The sequence below is a fragment of the Octopus bimaculoides genome, chromosome 1 (assembly GCF_001194135.2).
Source record: "Octopus bimaculoides isolate UCB-OBI-ISO-001 chromosome 1, ASM119413v2, whole genome shotgun sequence".
Lineage (NCBI taxonomy): Eukaryota > Metazoa > Mollusca > Cephalopoda > Octopoda > Octopodidae > Octopus > Octopus bimaculoides.
In genome coordinates, this window is record NC_068981.1 from 109795925 (window position 1) to 109816818 (window position 20894).

Below are 20894 nucleotides of genomic sequence, written 5' to 3' on the forward strand. Positions count from 1 at the left end.
TGAGCCAGTCCAGGGGCACTGGCAACGATCCCGCTCGAAAGATTTCACGCGTCACCCGCACAAGAGCCAGCCCAGGGGCACTGGCAACGAACTCGCTCGAAAGATATCATGTGTTGCCCGCACATGAGCCAGTCCAGGGGCACTGGCAACGATCCCGCTCGAAAGATTTCATGCGTCACCCGCACATGAGCCAGTCCAGGGGCACCGGCAGCGATCTCGCTCGAAAAAAAAACCTCATGTGTCACCCGCACAAGAGCGAAAAACAAAATACACTGTAATTGTCAGACAGATAGAAGACAACATAAAAATGACAAGTGCAATAGCAAAAGTAAGCTAACAAGGGAACTTCTACAAGGTTATTTGCCCAGCTAGAAATTAACTAAATTTTCTTAAAATCACAGCCTAATATCTTTGAAAAAATGGGATCACTTTTGATCATAGGTCTTCTCAGTCAAGTCTGGCCTGAGACTAAAGAACAAAAACAAGAAAGGTAAACTTTAGAAAAAATTATATAAAAGCATAAAATCACCTACCTGTCTCCACATATCATTAGCAATAGATGGTTTACTCAAAAGTTGAGATATTACTGTGCAAAGAACCTGAAAATTGAATTTAAAAACAAATTTTCACTTGTAGTTTTATCACATTATGTTCTAAACATCTCCGCCTAGACTATAGAATCAAGGCAAAAATGTGTTTTTAAAGTGTGGAATTTGGCTACTCATTTTTTAAATGACAGCAGAGAATGAAGAAAATTATTACGCAGTTGTTTGCATTTTTATTTTCACAATTACTTCTTATATAAAAAGGATAGAAAACAAAATGAATATATATTGCTGTTGGCCATCATTAACTATCTAATTTGCTAACTAAATAACATTCAGTGCAACAAACATATTTTGTAACTTTAATTGTTATGAGGTTATAAAAACAAAAAAGGAAAAAAGAAAAAAAGGAAAGAAAAGTGTCTTACCTCTACGCCACCTACAGTGTCTTCCTGAAACTGATCAAGTAATGTACAGAGGAGGGTATATACAGTACAGTATGCAACTGATGAAACAACCTGGTGATGCAACAGAAATCCTCATTAGATATTGCAGATAATGCAGATGAAAAATCTTCAGAAAAAGATGTAACATGTGACATCTAATTAAGAAAACAATGAAATCATTGCCAGTTAGGAAACATATATTTGAAAAGATTTTACTAAAAAGAAAAGAAATATAATGAAGAGAAAAACCAAAATAAAAATATCACAGTTCTGAGAAATTAATATCTCAGAAAATAATAAGACAATTAAAAATGATTTCCTTGCTTTCTAAAAAAGTTTTTCAAAGTCACTGTATTGTTAATTGAATATAGGAAAACAATAGAGTTAAAACTAATAACTCTCTAATTGACTAAAACACTTTCATGAGCTAATTATTGGTCTACTGGATCAAAGAGAAGAAAGATGTTTAACTTAAGTTGATACAATACTAACAAATTTTAGAGAAAAATTTGTTTATCTCATCTATACAATTATTAACCCAGAGCTCATTTTATATTATTTAAGGTGTTGAATCATTCAAGTGCACTTTATTTCATCTTAGTCCATCAAGCTAGACTGAACCACACAAAATATTGCAAGATTTTGGAAACAAAATACATCAATATCAAAATTATTATAAACATCACATTTTCTATTTTCAGAATGCAAAGCTCTAACAACTATTTTATGATGAAAGTGAATGCTTTAAATAAAAATATTATTTCATTGGTTTTCCATAAATATATGATAAAAGTATTGTGAAAACTAAGTCTTCTATTTAAATTTGCTTTTAAATCCATCAGATAAGTAGCCTGTTGAAGATATATTTGCTATTTCATACACATGTTGACATGAAGAAGATATACAAAAATTACCTAAAAAATTTAGTGAAACTTTAATCAAAATTCTTCATCTAATTGTTTTGGATTGAGAAAAAATATTTTCTTCCATTTGTACTGTAATATTCAATTTTCATTTTCAAAGTTTTCCCTACCAAATGAATATTTTCTCAATAACATGAAAGGAACTAATAAAATTTTAATCTTCTCTTGGTTTAATATTTTACTGAGAATTTGAACAAAAAATTAGAAATGCAAAGATAGAAATTGACAAAGATGATGAGTAGAAAGCATACATTTTCAGACAGTGTTCAATAATTGTGAATATTTTCTCACTCATATCACTTGCTTTGTTAAAATTTAATTTTACTTCAATGTTTCTCAGTTCAAATAAAAGCCAGATGAGTAACAACAACAAAATAGAAAATGACTAGAATGACTTGATAAGTCAGAAGTTTGTACATCATATCTTAAACATGTTAATAAAATTGAAGAAATTACTATCTGACGAGATTCAGCAATTCAAGTATTACTGCACTGTTTGTTTCTTTGATATAGATTTCTTAACTTAATACCAGTAAGGATTTTCTGACAGATTAAAACAATAGCATAGACTACTGGATAACCTAGGTGTGCTGAAACAAAGCAGAAAACTAGAATACATACACAATGCCAAATCTTCTATCAATAAGCTATTTACTATGATCTGTGGAAAGATGCCAATATTTTTTATATACCAAACGATGATACTCTCTTAATGACAAACTGCTATCCTACCTTACTTGGTTCAAGGCACACTCCATCAAATATTCACTCTTAGCTAAAGAATTGTAAATTACAATTCTTTAGATATATTCAGTTTTGATAATTAGGGAAACATAACTGAAAATCAGAACCTCAAATCAAATTACTCCCTCATACTACAGACCATAGTTAGCTTTAAATTCATCTACATAACCACTGTCACTGAATGAATACAACCATGCTAAATGTTACACCAGAGCCAATTCTAACAATTAAGGCTGTTAGCATTGGCACTGATGGAGCATTTAATATGCCATTCCCAGAAATGTATCCCTTGATTTCATTGGCTTCTTGGAGTTTGGGAGTTTTATCTACCATGCAGTTTCGCCACAACCGTTCTCCCCTTTCCCACTTACTATAGCCACTCCTAGATTCCTCTCTGTCACTGCACACCTATCCTCATTCTCCTACTCTGTACATCATCTCCCTATTTTCTTCTCTAGTTTATTATACTGCTTCTCTCTACTCTTCTTGCACTTCCACTTATTACCTCCTCTTCCCTGAGCCTTTTGTTTCTCTCATCTCCTACTCCCATATGATATTTGCCACCTCCTACACCTCCACCCTTGTTCCATCCCTTACATTCATCTCCACTCCTATCTATAACTCTCTAGTCACATTCTAATGCATTTATCCACCCACCCTGCCTTATTCACAGTCTGTATTCTCTCTTATACTTGTGTCTTGAGAGTATGCTCTGACACTTCATCACCATTTTCTTCTTTCCAGCAACTCCAACTCACCCTTATATAGCTATGTATCTCTTCTGTAGCAAGATACCTGTTCCTCATACTTTGGCCTCTCAACACTACTCTCTCCACAACGATCTCACATTGTGCAGACTTTCTCATTCTCTAGTGAGTTACCTGGTTACCTGACTAGTGCCAGTATCACAAAAAAAAAAGAAAAAGAAACCCAGTACACCCTGTAATATAGTTAGCACTGGAAAGGGCGTTCAACTGTAGAAACCATGCCAAAACAGATACTCGAGGTTGACACAATTTTCTGGCTTAGTAAAACGTGTTAAAGCACACAAGCTAGCCAGCTTGGAAGATAGATGTTAAATGATAATAGCGATATCCAATAAAGTTTCCAATATTTCTCAGATAATCTGATATTGAATTCATGAAATCTCAACTCACTATCAATTACCTATTTTGTTCTTTTATATTATTAACATGGATGAAAAAACATCTTAGGAGTATAAGTCTGTTGTGTGTGGTTGGTAAACTGTATGGAAGAATTCTGGTTGTTAGGGTGAGGAACCAGACAGAGTGTACTAGGGGAGGAGCAATGTCGTTTTAGGAGTGGAGGGGGGTGTATAGATCAAGTATTTGTAGTAAGACAGATGTGTGAGAAGTTTTTGGCAAAAGGGAGGGAGGTGTATTGGGCCTTTATGGACCTAGAGAAGGTATATGACTGAGTGGATAGGGATGCAATGTGGCAGGTGTTGCGGTTGTATGGAGTAGATGGCAGATTGTTCAGAGTTGTTCAAAGTTTTTATAGAGCAAGTGGGGCGTGCGTTAGGGTGGATGGTGAAGTGAGTGAGTGGTTTGATGTGAAGGTGGGGTTAAGACAGGATTGTTTGATCTATATATGGATGGTGTGGTGAGAGAGGTAAATGCTAGAACCCTTGGTGGGAGAAAATGGAGAGAAATGGCAGGTGAGTCAGTTGTTGTCTATATATAGTAGAGCTTGCTGCAGTTCTCTGGCTTGCCAGCTTCTGTCAAAACATCCAACCCATACCAGTATGGAAAATGAATGTTAAATGATGATGCATATTTACTTACATTATCACATGAAAAATGTGGTCCTTCTAGCATAGTACTTATATAATTTAAAGACTTCAGTTGGGTAGCTTGTGAACCAAGTTTACGTATGGTACGTTCATCTTCTCGGTCCACACTACGGCAACTCCGAGTAACAGTCCAACCAAGAAGAAGTGGTCCATGAGTTGGTAAGCCTGACAGACTTCGAAAAGATTTGTCAAGTGTCTATAAGAGAGAAAGTATAAACAAATGTATTTGAATGACAACATTGGGATATGTTTGTGTGTGTGAGTGTTGACCAATACAGATATGTAGATATAGTAACTGAAGAAATGAAAATATTAATATGCATATAAAAGGTAAGGGAGATGAGATACGGAAAGATTATCAAAATTGTAAGGAATAAAATATGACTCATATGGAGATATAAGATAGAAAGAGATCTATGTACATAATAGACACACACACATACACACACAGTCATGCGTTTTATGAGAATGCACAAGTATATGAGAGAATGGACATGAAATTCATTGATTCTGTCTTAGAAAACTTTCCAATATGAGTTTACAGCAATAAATATAGGAGAAACAACCAATTCAAGTATTATCTTTGATCTCTGGGTGAACTTATAACAAGTAATTTTGTAATCAATAACACTATTGCTCCATTTCTACTAAACCAAATTACATCTTGAACAAAGACGAAAAGTCAACAATTATGATGATATGAATACAATAAAAATCACCCAGCCAAGTTTTTTTTATTAAAGTTAAGTTTTACAAGAATACAAAGGGTTGATTATGAATATTGCCTGTATTAATTTATGCATCTTTCTCACATTTGTATTTCAAAATTTCTTTAGACATCTCTGACTCACATTGCAAAAATAGTGTCTTATTGAAATTAAATCAAGACAAATGTCTTTAGTTTATATACTATGGAAGATTAGGATAACAAATAACAGCTTGAACTCCACCACTTCACACTTGGAGGGAGAGTTTGAGACAGAAAAGTTAGAGGAATACAACTGAAATTTGTGAATATAAACAGAAAGGAATTCTAGAACGCAGTTTACAAAATAGAGATAAATGAAAATGAAGGAATAATGAAAGAGTGGAATTGTTTAGAATAAAGGAATAACAAGTGGTTTTGATAGCAACAATAAGACACATGTATAAAAGACAGTTATTGGAATTTTGAACATAATTTAGTTCCAGTTTAATGGAAATATTGATGTTCTTGTACCAAATAAATAATTAAGATTCATGTGAGAAAGGTTGTAACATTGAAATTTTCACTGATTGAAAGGACATTTATGAAGCACATGCATGCAAGCACACATACACAAACACATCATAGAGAATCTTTAAGGATTTCTATGGCGGGCCATTTTTCTGGTTTATGGTGCAATATCCCTTGCACTAAAGTAAACATAAAAATGAACTGAAACAATACATCTACATGCTAATTGTTTTCAATAAAATATGGAGGATAGTGAAACAGAAGCTTAATCTTTCAAGTCATTGAGCACTAAATGGCTTTTTAAAAATCTCTCCTCCTCAATTACCAAGGCTACATTTTCTTCATGTGAAGCCACAATTTGAAATTGAAACTAGCCAAATAGCTGTTGAATCAGAATGTCTTTGCAATCTCAATAAGAAAAACTAAGAAAAAAATCCTTAGGGATACCAATAACTTAGCCTATAAAAAACTGGAAATGGATAAGATAATAAGAATATTTAATTCTGCTGATCTGATGTCTGTAGCTGGAGGATTAGAAAGGATATTAAAGCCTAAGCTTATGGGACTTTATCTGAAAAATCAAGCATCCAAAGATTAAACAGTAAGCAGAAAATTCTTGGAGCTTGAATAATACTGAGTTTTGCAATATTTGAATAACAATAAATTGAAGCTGTGATAAAAGAGAAAAAAACAAAACAACATTCAAATATCTTTTAGAAATGAAAGACAAAGGTGAATACATCAAGTTATCTAGTTAACCTTACATTATAAATCCTGTAATAAACCTTAAATGTAAGGAGAAGCATTCTATCTTCATATTCAGATAAACTATGCCAGCATCAATGAATGATTTTCTTTCTCTTAGTTCCTTCTCTTCTCTCATATTTTTACTTCATTCTCTCCTTTTAATCCTGTCATCATACTTTTATCTCTTATTCTCCAACACATCATTATAATGTTCTTTTTCTATCTTTTTAATTAGGATAAAAATCATTTTAATTTTATTCTTCTTTTCTTAAGTCCAGTTCTGACCAATTGCTGTTGTCATTTGTTTTGCTTATGGACTCCTTTAACTGTAGCTAATACATCTCTCTTTCCCCTATTTATTTTGTAATCTCTTCTTATTTCAATTATTTTATTTAAAACAAACTGTTTTATTTCCAAAATGTCCAATTAAAAAACAAAAAAACAAAAAAAAAAAACTAATAACAGGTTTGTTCTAGTTTATCCATAGTTCTACTTTCTTCTGTTGCCATCAGTTGTGCCCCTCATAAGTCTCTTTTGTTCATATTTAGATTCTCTATTTCTTTATCTCATTTCTAATGATTTGCTGAACCTCCCAATTTGTTTCTAATAATTTCCTTATCTTATCTCTATCTTTCTTCCCTTCACTATTTTAATTATCCCTTTCATTTCATTTACTTTTTAATTGTTTTTTTTAAAAAGTAATTATTTTGTCTTTAATTTATGACACTAGTTTTTCTTCTTATATTCTAATCTCTATATCTACTTCCTCTTTTGCCATCTTGTTGATCTCTCCTATTTCACTTTTAGGCTGATCTTTTACCAAATTTTAGCAAACATTTTGTTCTCTCATGTTTTCTCTTATTTTGCAGTATGTCTTCTCCATCATTTTCTTCCAATGTAATTTTTCTATCCCACCCCCAGTTCCCTCCCACTACTATTTTAACCTGCTAGTGGGATCAAAGAGGAGGAATTTTTCTCCTAGTCAAAAGGTCAGACATGAAAAGTCACTTTTCTCCCCATGGCATACAGGCTTATCTAAACTCATTAACTGCATTCTATATCTCATTTGCCAATAGACACCACTGGTAGTTTTCCAATTTTCTCTTTTTTAAACTTCTCTTCCAATTATATTACTTTCTTTTACAATTACCTGATCTCACTGTCAAATGAGGAATACTGTTAAATTATATATTTTAAAAACTCTAATGAACTTTATTTCATCATTCTCAATTCAGGACTCCAAATTTACTAGGATTAATTAAATTTGCTTGTCACTCTAATTAGCTTTGTCATCCTAGATCAGCAATGGTAAACCATTTTATAATCTTGGATACTGAAATTTTAATTTCTTTAATAATTCTGTAACTGGAGTGTCACTCACCATATAAACATGTACTTTAGTTTTAGGTAAGCTTTTTATAACATGATAATGCAAGGAAATTTTCTTTCAAAGTCCACTATGTGTGTCACCTAAAAACCTACCAATGTTCCCTATCACTGTCTAAGCTGAAAATTAAATGGTCATCCATCCTACTGCTAACTTTGTTTAAGGAATGTCATTCAACAGGAAAACAGTTACCCAATCAAATCAAATATTTAGAGTTATAAAAACATTCCAAATATGAAAAATAACTATAATATGGCGCTGGAAGACCCAATACAATAACAATTCATCAATTTAATCTTAGTTAAAGCATATGTACAGATTAAATTACAACAGATGACAAACAGAAACTAAACCATATTAAATATTTGATTTTACTTAAGTGTGTGTGGGTGTGTGGAGGGGGACACTAAAAGTTATTAGTTATTTCAATAGCATGGACATTAGTCATTAGTCAAATACAGACAATTACCAGAAAATTCTGGATCCATTGCTTGGAACTCAGATAATGTCTTCCTTTAATCAATGAGACACCAGCAGTGGATTTGAATTCTAAAAGTATAAGACAGTAGACTAACGTCTTACCTACTCAGCCACTGAAATTCTCAAGAACAATCAATAGTTATACCCTTCCCCTATGTAGTTTATATTTCTCAACTGACCAAATTTTCATTTATAAATTTCCAATTATCTAACTGAACCATCTCATAGTTCATGTTTGATTATGAGCAAGAGGAAAATAAAGATAATGATAATGATATAACAAGAGGGATACAGTTGGATATAAGCTTTAAATGTAATGAACCATGAGGTCACCCTATGAAAATATGAAAAGATAGACTCAATTGTTTATGATTTTTATGACAATCTCAGCCCATTCTCCTATGTAAGCTGAAAGACAATAATTTTAGTTCTTATAGAATTTTTACAAAATAAATAATTGATACTATATTTCTTGAAAGTAAAGAGAAACATATAAACAAAGATCAATCTAAGAAGAAACTGTTGTTTCAAAACACATAAAAGAATAAAAGAAGATGAGACAAATGAAAACAAAATGAAGAAATAAAATAGAAGTAAAACAACCTATAATATTTAAAGTCTATTATTTGTTAATAAAGAAGTTATAAATGTAATTTAATACATACTTTGAAGTCTTCACTATCTTTTAATAAGGGATGCAGATGAAAGCTGTAAAAAATACAAAAATTACAAATAACAGCAATGAAAAGGTTGAAATAATTGAAATGATGTTTCATTAGAATAGTAATCTAAAACAAACAACAACAACAATAAATAATAGTAGTTGTTGTACAGTGTGAGATAGTACATTAAATCTAGTGCCATAAAGAATTATTGTTAAGTTATTGATTATCAAGTGAAAACATTATTTACTATATCAATGAAATCATGTAAACATGACTGTGACTTAATAGTTTACAGAGAAATTGGTGAATATATCATTATTAGTTTTCTGACTCTAAATCCAGTCTTTCTTGCAAGAATTAAACTTACAAACAATATGTTACAAAGAGAAGTGATTAGGATTCAATTATATAACTACATAACTATCCAATAAATCACTGGCTGAGATGGTTTTGTTCCATGAGACACATTACAATACAGAAAACAAAATTGTAAAGTGAATTTTTGTGTTTTTGGAGGTTGAATATACACAAAATATACTGACAGACATATTAGGTACCTGTCTAAATACAAACTATGCTCAACAAGATATCTAGTAAAATAAATGTATTTTTTCATCTACTGGGCAATAAGTGGTGAAGAAATGCTAATATTCCCACAATTTGAAAGTTGTTGAAACGATAATCATGCACACATCATATGGGTTGCCGTAATTGGTTTAGTTAACAGAAAACACTAAGGAAAATAAAAAAGAAAGAAAAGAAAAATTCCATTGTATTTTCCCATAGGTATTTAAAAAGAATGCAGAATATATGAGAAGTTGATATATCTAAACAAAGTGTTAGCGACTGGAGGGATCTGAAATACAAAGTGCATTCCAGAAGTTTTGAGACTTTTCTTTTAAAAGCAGCTGTAACTGTCCTAGATTATTGCAATTTTAGTAAATCATTCCTATACATCTAATAAAACAACCTGCTAGCTTTTGCTATTCCAAACTGAAGGAGACGGCTGCAACAGCACTTTAAAGACACTCTACTTAAACAGTTGTCACAGCTGATTAGTTTGCAGAATGCAGCTGGAACATGAAAGACAATTTAGAAGTTCACTATGCAATAAAATTTAGTGTTAAACGGGACAAAAACACAATAGAAACCTATGAAATGCTCCAGATTGTTTATGGATTAACTTGTATGAGCTGAGCATCTGTGTTTTTGTAAGTCCAGTAGGAAGCTTGTGATATCCTCTTTTGACATCAAGAGCATCATCTACATCCACCAGGTTCCCTCTGACCAGACAGTCAACAAAGAATACTTTGTGGAGGTTTGGAAGTGGTTCAGGAAGAGATTTCATTACAAAGGGTCAGAGTACTCACACCAGGACAATGCACCAGTCCACAATTCTATCCTGGTAACCAACTACTTGACAGATATGGAAATCAAGACTGTCCTGCACCCTCCCTACAGTTTAGACCTTGCTCCCAGTGACTTTTCGTTGCTCCCTAAACTGAAAAAGATGAGAATGACTGTGACAAGAGTCCTGGATACTTTCACTTTGGAGGGTTTTCACGGGGCTTTCATGAAGTTGCTTGAGTGCTACAACAAATGCACTAAGTCAGGAGATCCTACTTTGGAGATTAGAATTTTGTACTCTTTTTAAAATCAATGTCTTCCTTGAAAAGTCTCAAAACTTCTGGAATGCACCTGGTAGATAGTCAGTAATCAGAATGGAAACATTACTAAATCAACATTACCTGTTATTCTTAGCACAGAGCTGAATTAAGTCAAAGTCAAGGATCTTCAAAATCATGATAATTTGTAAGTACCTTATTAAAGAAAAAAATAAAATGAAAAAGCTGAGGAAAGATGTTTTTAGTGATTTATTCAAATATTGCATTCAAAAAGTGAATTAAAGAAAAACACCAACTGATTACTTTGAGCAATTTGTTTAAGAACAAACAATTTTAAATATTTTCAGTCTATTTTACACTGTAAATGATAATATATCATTTTTTCTTAACAGCTTTTCTCCATGGTTACACATGTTAGACAAGAGATCACCCAACTGAAATATACTATGTTTTATGACTTAGAAATTTATATTCAATAAATAAAAACTAAATAGAAATACATCGTAAGTGGATGGTTCACAAATATAACCAAGTAATATTTTCATGTTCCTCAGATGAATTTATCATCCTTTTGAACAAGTAAAAAAAACAATGCTCAAGTTAGTGTTATTTTAATTCTTTCTGATTATCTGATGCAGAGAAAATTTAGAAATGATTATAAAGTGGAGAAATGATAATAATTAATGACACATCTTTTTAAAAATTATTTTAAGTATAGTAAATAATCCTGGATGCGTTTCTGTCTTAGAAGACCTTCTCAGCAATACATACATATCACTGTTATCTTCTGTATTTGCAAGAATAATTAAATAAAACTAAAATTGTTTTTTTCTTCACAAAATAATTATTTCTACTTATCTTTTTAATGCCTACTGCATATATGATGCTCACCATATATAAGGGCTGCAGTACAAAATAGCTGTTTTTATTTAAAAGTTGATTGTGTTTAAGTACCTAAGCTTAATGGTAAGACAGCAAACAAAATGAATAGTTTACAAAGGCATGCAACTCAGAATGACTGACTATACTGAAGTAAGTGGTTATACTTTATAACAAACTGGAGTAGAGGGAGTTTGTCTATTCTGGAAGCCAGCTGCCTTCATGAAATATTGCTGTAAAAGATCAGCACTTGTGAATGATAACTAATGACAACAATTAATAATTGGAAACCAGATGAAAGGCATTCCAGCATAAGGTAAAATATGCAGAAAGTTTTAGACAGGAAGATAAGTATTACAGTGAAAACAAATTTCTTAAAAACTAAGAAAACAAAATGAAGGACATAGAAAAATTGCAAGGACTTTGTTGCTCCAGAAATGATCTTGAAAAAGAAATATTTTTATAACTCTTTCTGCAACAATATCAGGCAGTTGTAAAATTCAGAGTACTACTAGCCAATGATCTGAGTCAAGTTGATATCAATGGCATTCCCCACCTCCTTGTTTTTTTGTTAGTCTTAAAGAAATGTGAAAAGAAATCTTAAATGGTTCTTTCTTTGGTTGAATAGATTAGAACCAAAGTTAACAATTATGATAGATAAAAGAGATGTAAGTCAATGAATTTATACAGAACCCAATATTTTACATCATATTATAAAACATAGTAATGACCTTTTCTCAGTAATAAACTGATAAACATTTATTATCAGAACATGTTGATATCCTCAGGACATTGCATATAAAGGCAGCAAATCTCAAGTCCAAACAAGTGTAAATAAACAAAAATAGGAATGTGATTTCAACTGATCTGGACTACATTAATTAATGATACTGATATAACAGCAGTAACATTTATAAAATAATCAAGACACTACAGGTAGAGACTTTCAGTGAGCTTAAGTGAAGTAAAATATACTTGATTATTCAAGCATCAATAATATGACATTACTTCAAAAGAACAACTGATGTCTTACACCACAAGAAAGAAAGCAAATCTCTTTTGATAATACTTTTTAAATAGTTTTCAAAAAAATTTGGCTTCAGAAGCTGTATTTATTTATATTGAATTCTTGACAATGTCACTTTCAATGAAAACAAAACTGCCAGTGTTTCTTAACTATTCAAAATATATTACAAAAAACAACTTTTCTTTAAATGGAACTCTTCATTTTAAATAGAATTGAAAAGATTGAAAAGAACTTACTCAATTTTTTTCAGGTACTTTTCAGAAGATACATCAAGTACATGGCAGAATTTCTGCCATTGACCAAAACCTTGATTCTAGATTTAAAATGATTTAAATTTACTTAACATGTTGAAAGAAATACCAATATAATTCCATGTTTAATTCATACTAATCAGCAAAAGTAAAACAAAAACCATACATGTATGTTATAAGTATTTATGACAAAGTGATTCAGATAAAAAATACAACACTGAACTAAATTTGAATAAAAATAATAAGTGTAAAAATTATGCAATTAATTTAAAGAATATCAAAGAAAATATGGAAGTTTCAAAATAACTTGATTATATTATCATAATATTTACTACCATGATATTAGGATATTCTGCTAAAACCTGTTTTAGGAAAAGAAAATGATTTCTTACCTTGAATTTATCAAGAAGTAATATGAATTTTTTTGAATCACATTCTGCAATATCTCCAAGTGATATAAGCATGCATTCCAGAAGTTCACACTAAGAGGAAAATAAATATACTTTGATGATAGGGCAGGATTCCTTTAATAGGTAGTTATATTTTGAACAGTATATTATGGTAATAGAGTGAGAGAGAGAGAAAGAGAATCTTTATGTGAAGAAAAGTTAACTGAACTTTTTCATATTAACCAGTTTATTAATACCCTAACCACAATATTTTCATTAAACTTAGTTCTGGCATTAATATCACCTGGGTAACAGAAAATATCTACTATGTTTGGGAGTCCTTTGAGTGCATATATGCACTTACATGTATATACACACCTAAAAATTTGAAAATATTTCAGTAGTTGTAGTTGTGTACTAATCTGAAAGAATTAATGTAAGCTTTGAGAGCTCTCCATTCCTGCTTACTGTATATTACCAATATTGCTTCCTATGTTCTCATTGGGAAACAACTCAGATTTCAACAGTGTTCCCAAATTCATAATCAAGCATTTACTTTCATGGCTGTCTTTTCATAGCTGAGAAAAGCTCCAAGGATCACAATTCTAATCAATCATCTACCTACACAACCTACATCATCTTTTTTGACTAACCTCTAATCTTATACAAACACAACAGAACAAATACAGAATAGAGACTATGAAAATATCATCAAATTTAGATGCGTGTATGTGTGTACATGCCTGTCACATGCACTTAAAGGGCACCTAGAATTAAAAGATAATGACAGTTATCTAGATGATATTATTAGTGCTTAAGACAGAATTATTGAAAATATAGAACTACAGTATAAATAGTCATAATATAAACAATAACAAGCTCTCATATCTTTGCATTTAGAAATGAATTAGAACAAACATGACAAAAATAAAAATAAAGCTCACCTGTTCTTTTAAATTTTGAATTGCCCATATCAGTGAATTCTTTTTATTCTGTCATTATAGAGAAAATGATAACATTTTACAAAACAAACACTAATAATAAAACATTTGTAAGAATTTTAATCTATTTTATCTTTTCTCCAAAATACAGTTCGGGCAAACTAACTGAAGTACAATGACCAGTTTCATCAAATAGATTAGATAAAAAATTTATAATCAAGAAAGTCATAATACATGACTTTATATAATGAACCAGAGTGACTGAGATTAAGATGGCAAACTATGACTGGTTAGTTATCAGTTGAAACTCTACCAATCATTGTGTTTTGCCCCTGGGCAAGGCATAAAATCTTGCTTATCTTCTTAGTTCGCTTGATTATTTGCAGAATGACTATCCATCTGTAAAAACAATCCTATATATGCAAGCATGTATGTAAAAATAGAAATAAAAACCCACAAAAGTACCCTCAGGGATATATATACTTTTATTGAGTTTGCATCCTATCTCTCTACACAGTAATCTAAAGGGATCTTTTCCAATTAATTTCTTTTAAGGATTATGTGAAAACCAGCACAACAATCCAACTATATAGCTATGTCAAATCTGTTAAGTGGAGATAGTGTTATGAAACTACCCTGCTAATCTACATTATCTGAAGTAATTGCCTTGTAATTTGATTAATGGCTTACATTTTTTCAAAGATAGATCATAATTGATGCAATAAAAGTAATAATATAACTAAAATTGATGAATTGATAAAAAGACTAATATTTCACAAGACCAGTCAGGCTTGGCTACTAAAGCTTGCTATTGTAGATTAAATAGGATTATTTCGTTTTTAAGAAAACAAAGAAACCTTTCTAGTGTAGGTGCCACAATAAAATACAGGGAGACTGGTAACCGTATGGAGGCAATGTATGACAGAGAGGAGTCTTTAATTGTGTTGAGGACAGGACAGCCTCTCCATTGATTACAATGAGGATTATTATTATTATCGTTTTTTCCTTAAGTGGTGTTACTGTAATTAAGTTTTACAACTGTTGCCAGAGACAATAGTAATTTGCTACTTATTATTTACTATGAGACTCCCAATTATACAATGTAATACTGTGTTACTGTTGTATGTAACAGCACTTATGTTATGGTGTCCATGTTAGTTATAATAATAATAATAAAGAATAAAATAAGTTGCATCACCATATGATAAAGCAGTTCTTTTTTGCAGAGCAGAATATGATTATCTAGTAAGAAGAAGCACAGTATGCATATGGAACAATGAATCTGTGGATTACACTTAGTTACTTGACCTTACAAATTATAAGGCTGCTGTACAAGGGCAGAATTAGGAGTTAACAAGAACAATTATATGGTCTGAAATAGCTTGTATCATTGTGTCAAACACCACTTTGGCAGTTACTACATGTTTGTATTAGTAGTTCACTATGTTATCATAATGATACCTATATACCTGGCAATATTTATTAATATATTACAATATAAATGAAACATGTAACCTGTATGGTGGATGACAGTTAAGTAAAAATGGTCCAGACAATTTAAATGGAAAGAACATGTGGAAGGAGGAATTTAAAAAGACATGGGGAGAAAGTGAAAGCCAAGAAACTGTTCTTTACACGAGGAAATTATAATAAACTGCAAGTGATGAAACACTATTCTAGAGAAGACCCAACTAACCAAGGTAAGTATGACTATTTTCAACATCATCATCATCATCATCATCATATTGATCATGATGATGGTGAAGATGATGACAACAACAATGATGGTGATGGAAAAAGAACTTGTATTTAGCTTTTCTCTTCTTGGTTCTCAGCTGTTGACAATACACTTCCTAAATAAATAGAGTTTATGTTAAGTAAAGACATTTTCATGACTTCAAATTAATAATTAAATACAAATTGCTGAGCAGTATACAATATCAATCTATATGTTACCATATGTACAGGGTATTTGGATTAAATTTGACCAATTGTTTATGACTCGTTTTTCAGGAATAGCTTGATGTATTGGTGAACAGTCAATGGCATTGGAGAGCATAAAGAGTAAAGTTAAAGTTAGCTGATACAAAAGACTGGCAGCCATCTGAGTATCGGAAAAGAGTTACCCATATCATGGTTAGTGTTGGGTGTCAAAATGCTGACATCATGACTACTGCTTAATGCTCTGTGAAGGGACATGGCAGGCATTCTGAACAGGGCTTTAGGCTCAATTTAAAAGGCTGTGTAAAGCTGTTAGAGACTGTGGTCAATCCCTGGTTGGAGAGTATTACCGTTGGGAGGACATATGTATGGCAGCAGGCTCAAGCTCTTTGCCATACTTCCAGAAAGAGTCAGAAGTGGTTGTTGGAGAATTTCTATGACTTCACCAACCCCAATTTCTGGCTCTGTAACTCCCTGCAATTGTAATCCTATGGATTACTATATGTGGGGAGTTGAGAAAGATACCAACTGCTATGCCTGCAACACCAAGCTTGAGCTGGTGTCCAAGATCGAGAAGATGTTTGAAGATCTTCCCAGAGACACAATAAGGAATGCATGCACCAGGTTCCAGAGTAATCTTGAGGCTGTAGTGTAAGCTGAAGCCATCTATTTTGAGTAAAATGTTATCTCCTTGCCATAATCTAGCTGATATTTTTTGGTTTTTTAATATACTTTTATTTTTGGATGGGATATTGTGTTTTTACTAGTATGTTGATCAATTGTGCTTTCTTTTCCTTTTATGCAAACTCTCAAATTTAGCTTGAACATCCTGTATTAAAAGAAATTACATTGCTTACACCATGAAATATAATGTAATTATTTTCATTCACTAAAAGGATAAACAGAACTTATATGTTAAGAACTATGACAGGTGATGTGTTACTTTTTGGCTTACTAACTATGACATTTTGTTGTACTTTAGTCACAGATCAGACTTCATGAAACAAACTTATGACTAAAGGTATTGTAGTGGCTATCCAGCCATCTTTTATCACAATTATATTATCCAATGGAAATTTCTGTAAGACAGTAAGTCGATGGTTTGAAGAAGATTTGGTTGTTTTTGCTAGCATGTTGATCAATTCTACAGAGACTTTCTTGTTGACTATGAACTATGATAAGTTTTATCAAATTTGAACAGAAATCACTATGAGTGCTGTAGAATGTGAAATGAAGTAAAGTGTTTATATAGAGATGTTAAAAGAAAGTTTCAAAAACTGCAGAAGTACAAAGCTATCAAAAAGTTCCAGGACTAGTTATGTTTAATAAAAAATAACTTATTTACCTAAGTTTTAACATCATCTCCTTTGAAATAGTCACCTTGAGCAACAATACACTGGTTTCAGCATTCCTGTCACTTTTGGAATATAGCCTTGAAGTTGTTTTCCATAAGCAAGTTAAAGACCTTCTGTGATTCACTCCAGATCTTGACAATGGTATTAAAACAGTGACTTTTGAGCTGCATTTTCATCTTGGGGAAGAGATGGAAGTCCGCAAGTGCTAAATCTGGTGAATAGTGAGGGTGCAGAAGCGATACTATGTTGTTTTTGGCATGAGTGAGGAGAGCTCAGTGACAGGGTACATTGTTGTTGTGAAGAATTCAATTCTTCACACTTCACAGATCACGTCACTTTTGCCAAATGTCCTCCCTCATACACTTCAAAACATTGCAGGGGAACACCCAACTGATGGTCTGGCCCTGGGGGATGAATTCTCATTGCACAATACCACACTTCCAGGAGTGGTGCTTGTGGTAAGTCTTCCAGGGACATTCTTCTGCTTTTAAAGTGCCAATGCCACTCAAAACATTGCGTACAACCAATTGCCTCATCACTGTATGCTTGCTGAGGTATTTTTTTCTCAGTATATAACCACTTAATGTGTGAAAAGAATATTGTTTCTGAATACTTCAAATCTGACCCAACAGTGACCAGTGAAACCTGTGGATTATTGTATACAATAATTTCTCCATGATAAGTGGTGCGTGTGTTTAAGAGAGGGGAGAGAGAGAGAGAGTGTGTGTGTGTGTAATGTAATAACAAATAACAAAAGCAAGCTATGACATTACCATAAGGGGTCCATGTGTTTCCCAAGTTGGTGTATCAGCATCATAGCAAGCATCATGTTGGGACTCAAGCTGTTAAATATAATATAAATATTTTGTAATAAATTCATGTTAGGTATATTTATAAGTAATATTCATAGCCACTTTAACATGGCTGTCCGTTTGAGTGGACTCTACTGCGATTTTTTAACCCCAAGAGGACATCTCTAGCTGGTTAACGATGCACAGCTGCATCCGATAAAATTGCGAGCAGAGGAGTGAACCCCTACCATCTCCTAGCGACAGGACCAGTCACTAGGAGATGGTAGGGGTTCACTCTCCTGCTCGCAATTTTATTGGATGCAGCTGTGCAACCAGCTAGAGATGTCCTCTTGGGGTTAAAAAATTGCAGTAAAGTCTGCTCGAACAGCCATGTTAAAGCGGCCACAAATATTACTTGTCGGTACAACTACTGCGTTGATCTCTTGGAGAGATTTTAGAACTAGCATTTTAGCTAGTTATATTTATCAGATTGGGAAATATAATGACTGAGGTAAAGGTGATGAACTACTAACAACATGGCCATGAACTAAGTCCTTCAGCAATTATTATATTCAACAAGCATAGCTTAGAGATTAGCAGTAGCAAATTTCTCCACACATTTCTAAAATCCCACTTACCCAAAGCAGCTTCACTACAGTAAATAATCCAGCTACAATAACTCAGTACCATACATATTGAGTAGGCTTATTACACATAGCACATTCCAGTACAAAAATAATACAGATAACACTAAAGGTGATATAATACCATCAAGACTAAATTTTCCTTACATATGTTATCAAAGATATATTTCATTATATACAACATTCACAACAGGCATAGTAAAGAACATAAAACAGTTTTTAATGGCCAAAATAAAGAAATAACAATATATTGTCACAGTTAAACTCAATCTTTACAATTCCTGACACTACATGTACAATCACTGCATACATATCTACATCAGTTGAGAACCTCTTAAAAGTAATATCTTTTGCTAAGACATAAGATCTATTTTATTAATAGAAAAGTGTTGTCCCCTGGACTGCATATTTTATTACTCAAGAAAACCTAAGTGTAATTTTGCATAAGGCTTGTTGATGGATCAATTTACCAAAGTAATATGCATGTTACTTAATTGAATTTTTAGTTTCAAACTTGACCAATTTCATAATTGTGAAGGTAAGACAAGTTTTATAAAACTATCTTTTGAAGAAGCAGCCTATGGAAATCTATATACTAATTTATAGATTAATTTATGATGAATTAATATTCCTTATTCTACTTGTTTTGCAAAAGAAACAAAATACCTATGCATTACTATTAACAATACATGATTTTTGTAATACCAATGATATCCTTGTGTTTGTTTCCATCTCTTTCTTTACAGCTTTTAAAGAAAAGCCAAAAATTTTGCCAAATAAAGAGATAAACAACAAGGAATTTTTTCTTCCCTGCCCCACAACTGCAAATTTCTACACTGTCATAAAGACAGCTTAATATGCTGGTTTCTGCAAGGAAAAATTAAACTGCAAAGCCTCTTTTGAATTTCATAATTCATACTGTTATAACAATCAAACAACTTCCTTTTACAGGTAAAAGAAGAAAAATGAAAATTCCATTAATGATTTGAAAATAAAATAATTTCCTCTGTTTATTTGGTGTATGCATGTGAGAGTAAGATAGAAATGAAATCAATAATTTACATCTATGATGATGATTAAGATGATCTCTTAAGTTCTCATAACTAACAGGTGGCAATAATAAAATGTCAGAAAGAAAATCTTGATTCTTGTGATGCTGGCAAGTGAGGGTAAAATTACTAGACTCTCTGCTAAGGAGCATTTGTAGTTGCCACACTTCTGTGAAATAACAACATTTTTCTTTTTTTGTAATATTGGTTATATTGTAAGGTTGCATTACTTTCAAGAGAAATGCTAATAAAATGTAATTTGAAACTTTTGAAAAAGAAAATTGAAAGCATTTTTTTTCTATTTTCACTTGTGATAACTAAATTTAATGTGAAACACTGTAGCAAAATATTCTCCCTCATTCACACACACACACACACACACATGCAAATTTTAGAAGGAAAACAGATTGGTTAATCTAATAATGTAACTGAAGAATGAAACACTGAAATTAAAGAAATAATTTGAACTAAACTCCCTCTTATGTGCCTCTATCATAGCTCAGTCATGACTGTTCTTCTATCATACTTAGGTGCCACGTTTCTACATAACTTTCAGCAGGGATTTGACCTCAAAACACTTCTTCAATAGGCTGTGGTATAGTGGTTAAGAACACTGGTTTGTGTTAAAAACACAAGATGAGAGCAACTAAAGAAAAAGAATTAAATAAACAAATACTACAAATGATTATCAGATATCTCTATATATAAAAATGAGAATGTGTGTCTGTCTGTGTGTTTCCCTAAAACTCGAGAACTACACGACCAATTTCATTCAAATTTTACACATGTCTTACTTAGGGTTCCAGTTGTGTTTTAGTCGAAAAAATTGTTAACTTCTTGCATAGTTCGAGCCCACAGCAACATCATATCTCCTCCACTATTTAAGTATTACGTGTCAAAAGTGAAACAAAAACACATGTCAAATACTTTCACTTTAAAAATGAAACTATTCCACTAACTGAAACAATCACATTTCGATACTGTAATGACAGATACTTTCACTTTAATGGTGTGTGTGTATATATATATATATATA

The 20894-nt window shown here is 32.1% G+C and overlaps 1 protein-coding gene across 1 annotated transcript in view; it reads right to left on the reverse strand.

Annotated features, from left to right (window-relative positions):
- LOC106881422 (nucleoporin NUP188) overlaps window positions 1-20894 on the reverse strand; it is a 465305-nt gene that overhangs the window by 132554 nt on the left and 311857 nt on the right. Inside the window, exons 8-16 of the mRNA XM_014931808.2 lie at window positions 18148-18216; window positions 14082-14129; window positions 13141-13230; window positions 12734-12810; window positions 10715-10786; window positions 8967-9009; window positions 4464-4667; window positions 974-1063; window positions 534-599 (exon numbers count right to left, since the gene is read on the reverse strand). Coding sequence (XP_014787294.2) covers window positions 534-599; window positions 974-1063; window positions 4464-4667; window positions 8967-9009; window positions 10715-10786; window positions 12734-12810; window positions 13141-13230; window positions 14082-14129; window positions 18148-18216 — 759 coding nt within the window. The remainder of the gene's footprint in view (window positions 1-533; window positions 600-973; window positions 1064-4463; window positions 4668-8966; window positions 9010-10714; window positions 10787-12733; window positions 12811-13140; window positions 13231-14081; window positions 14130-18147; window positions 18217-20894) is intronic.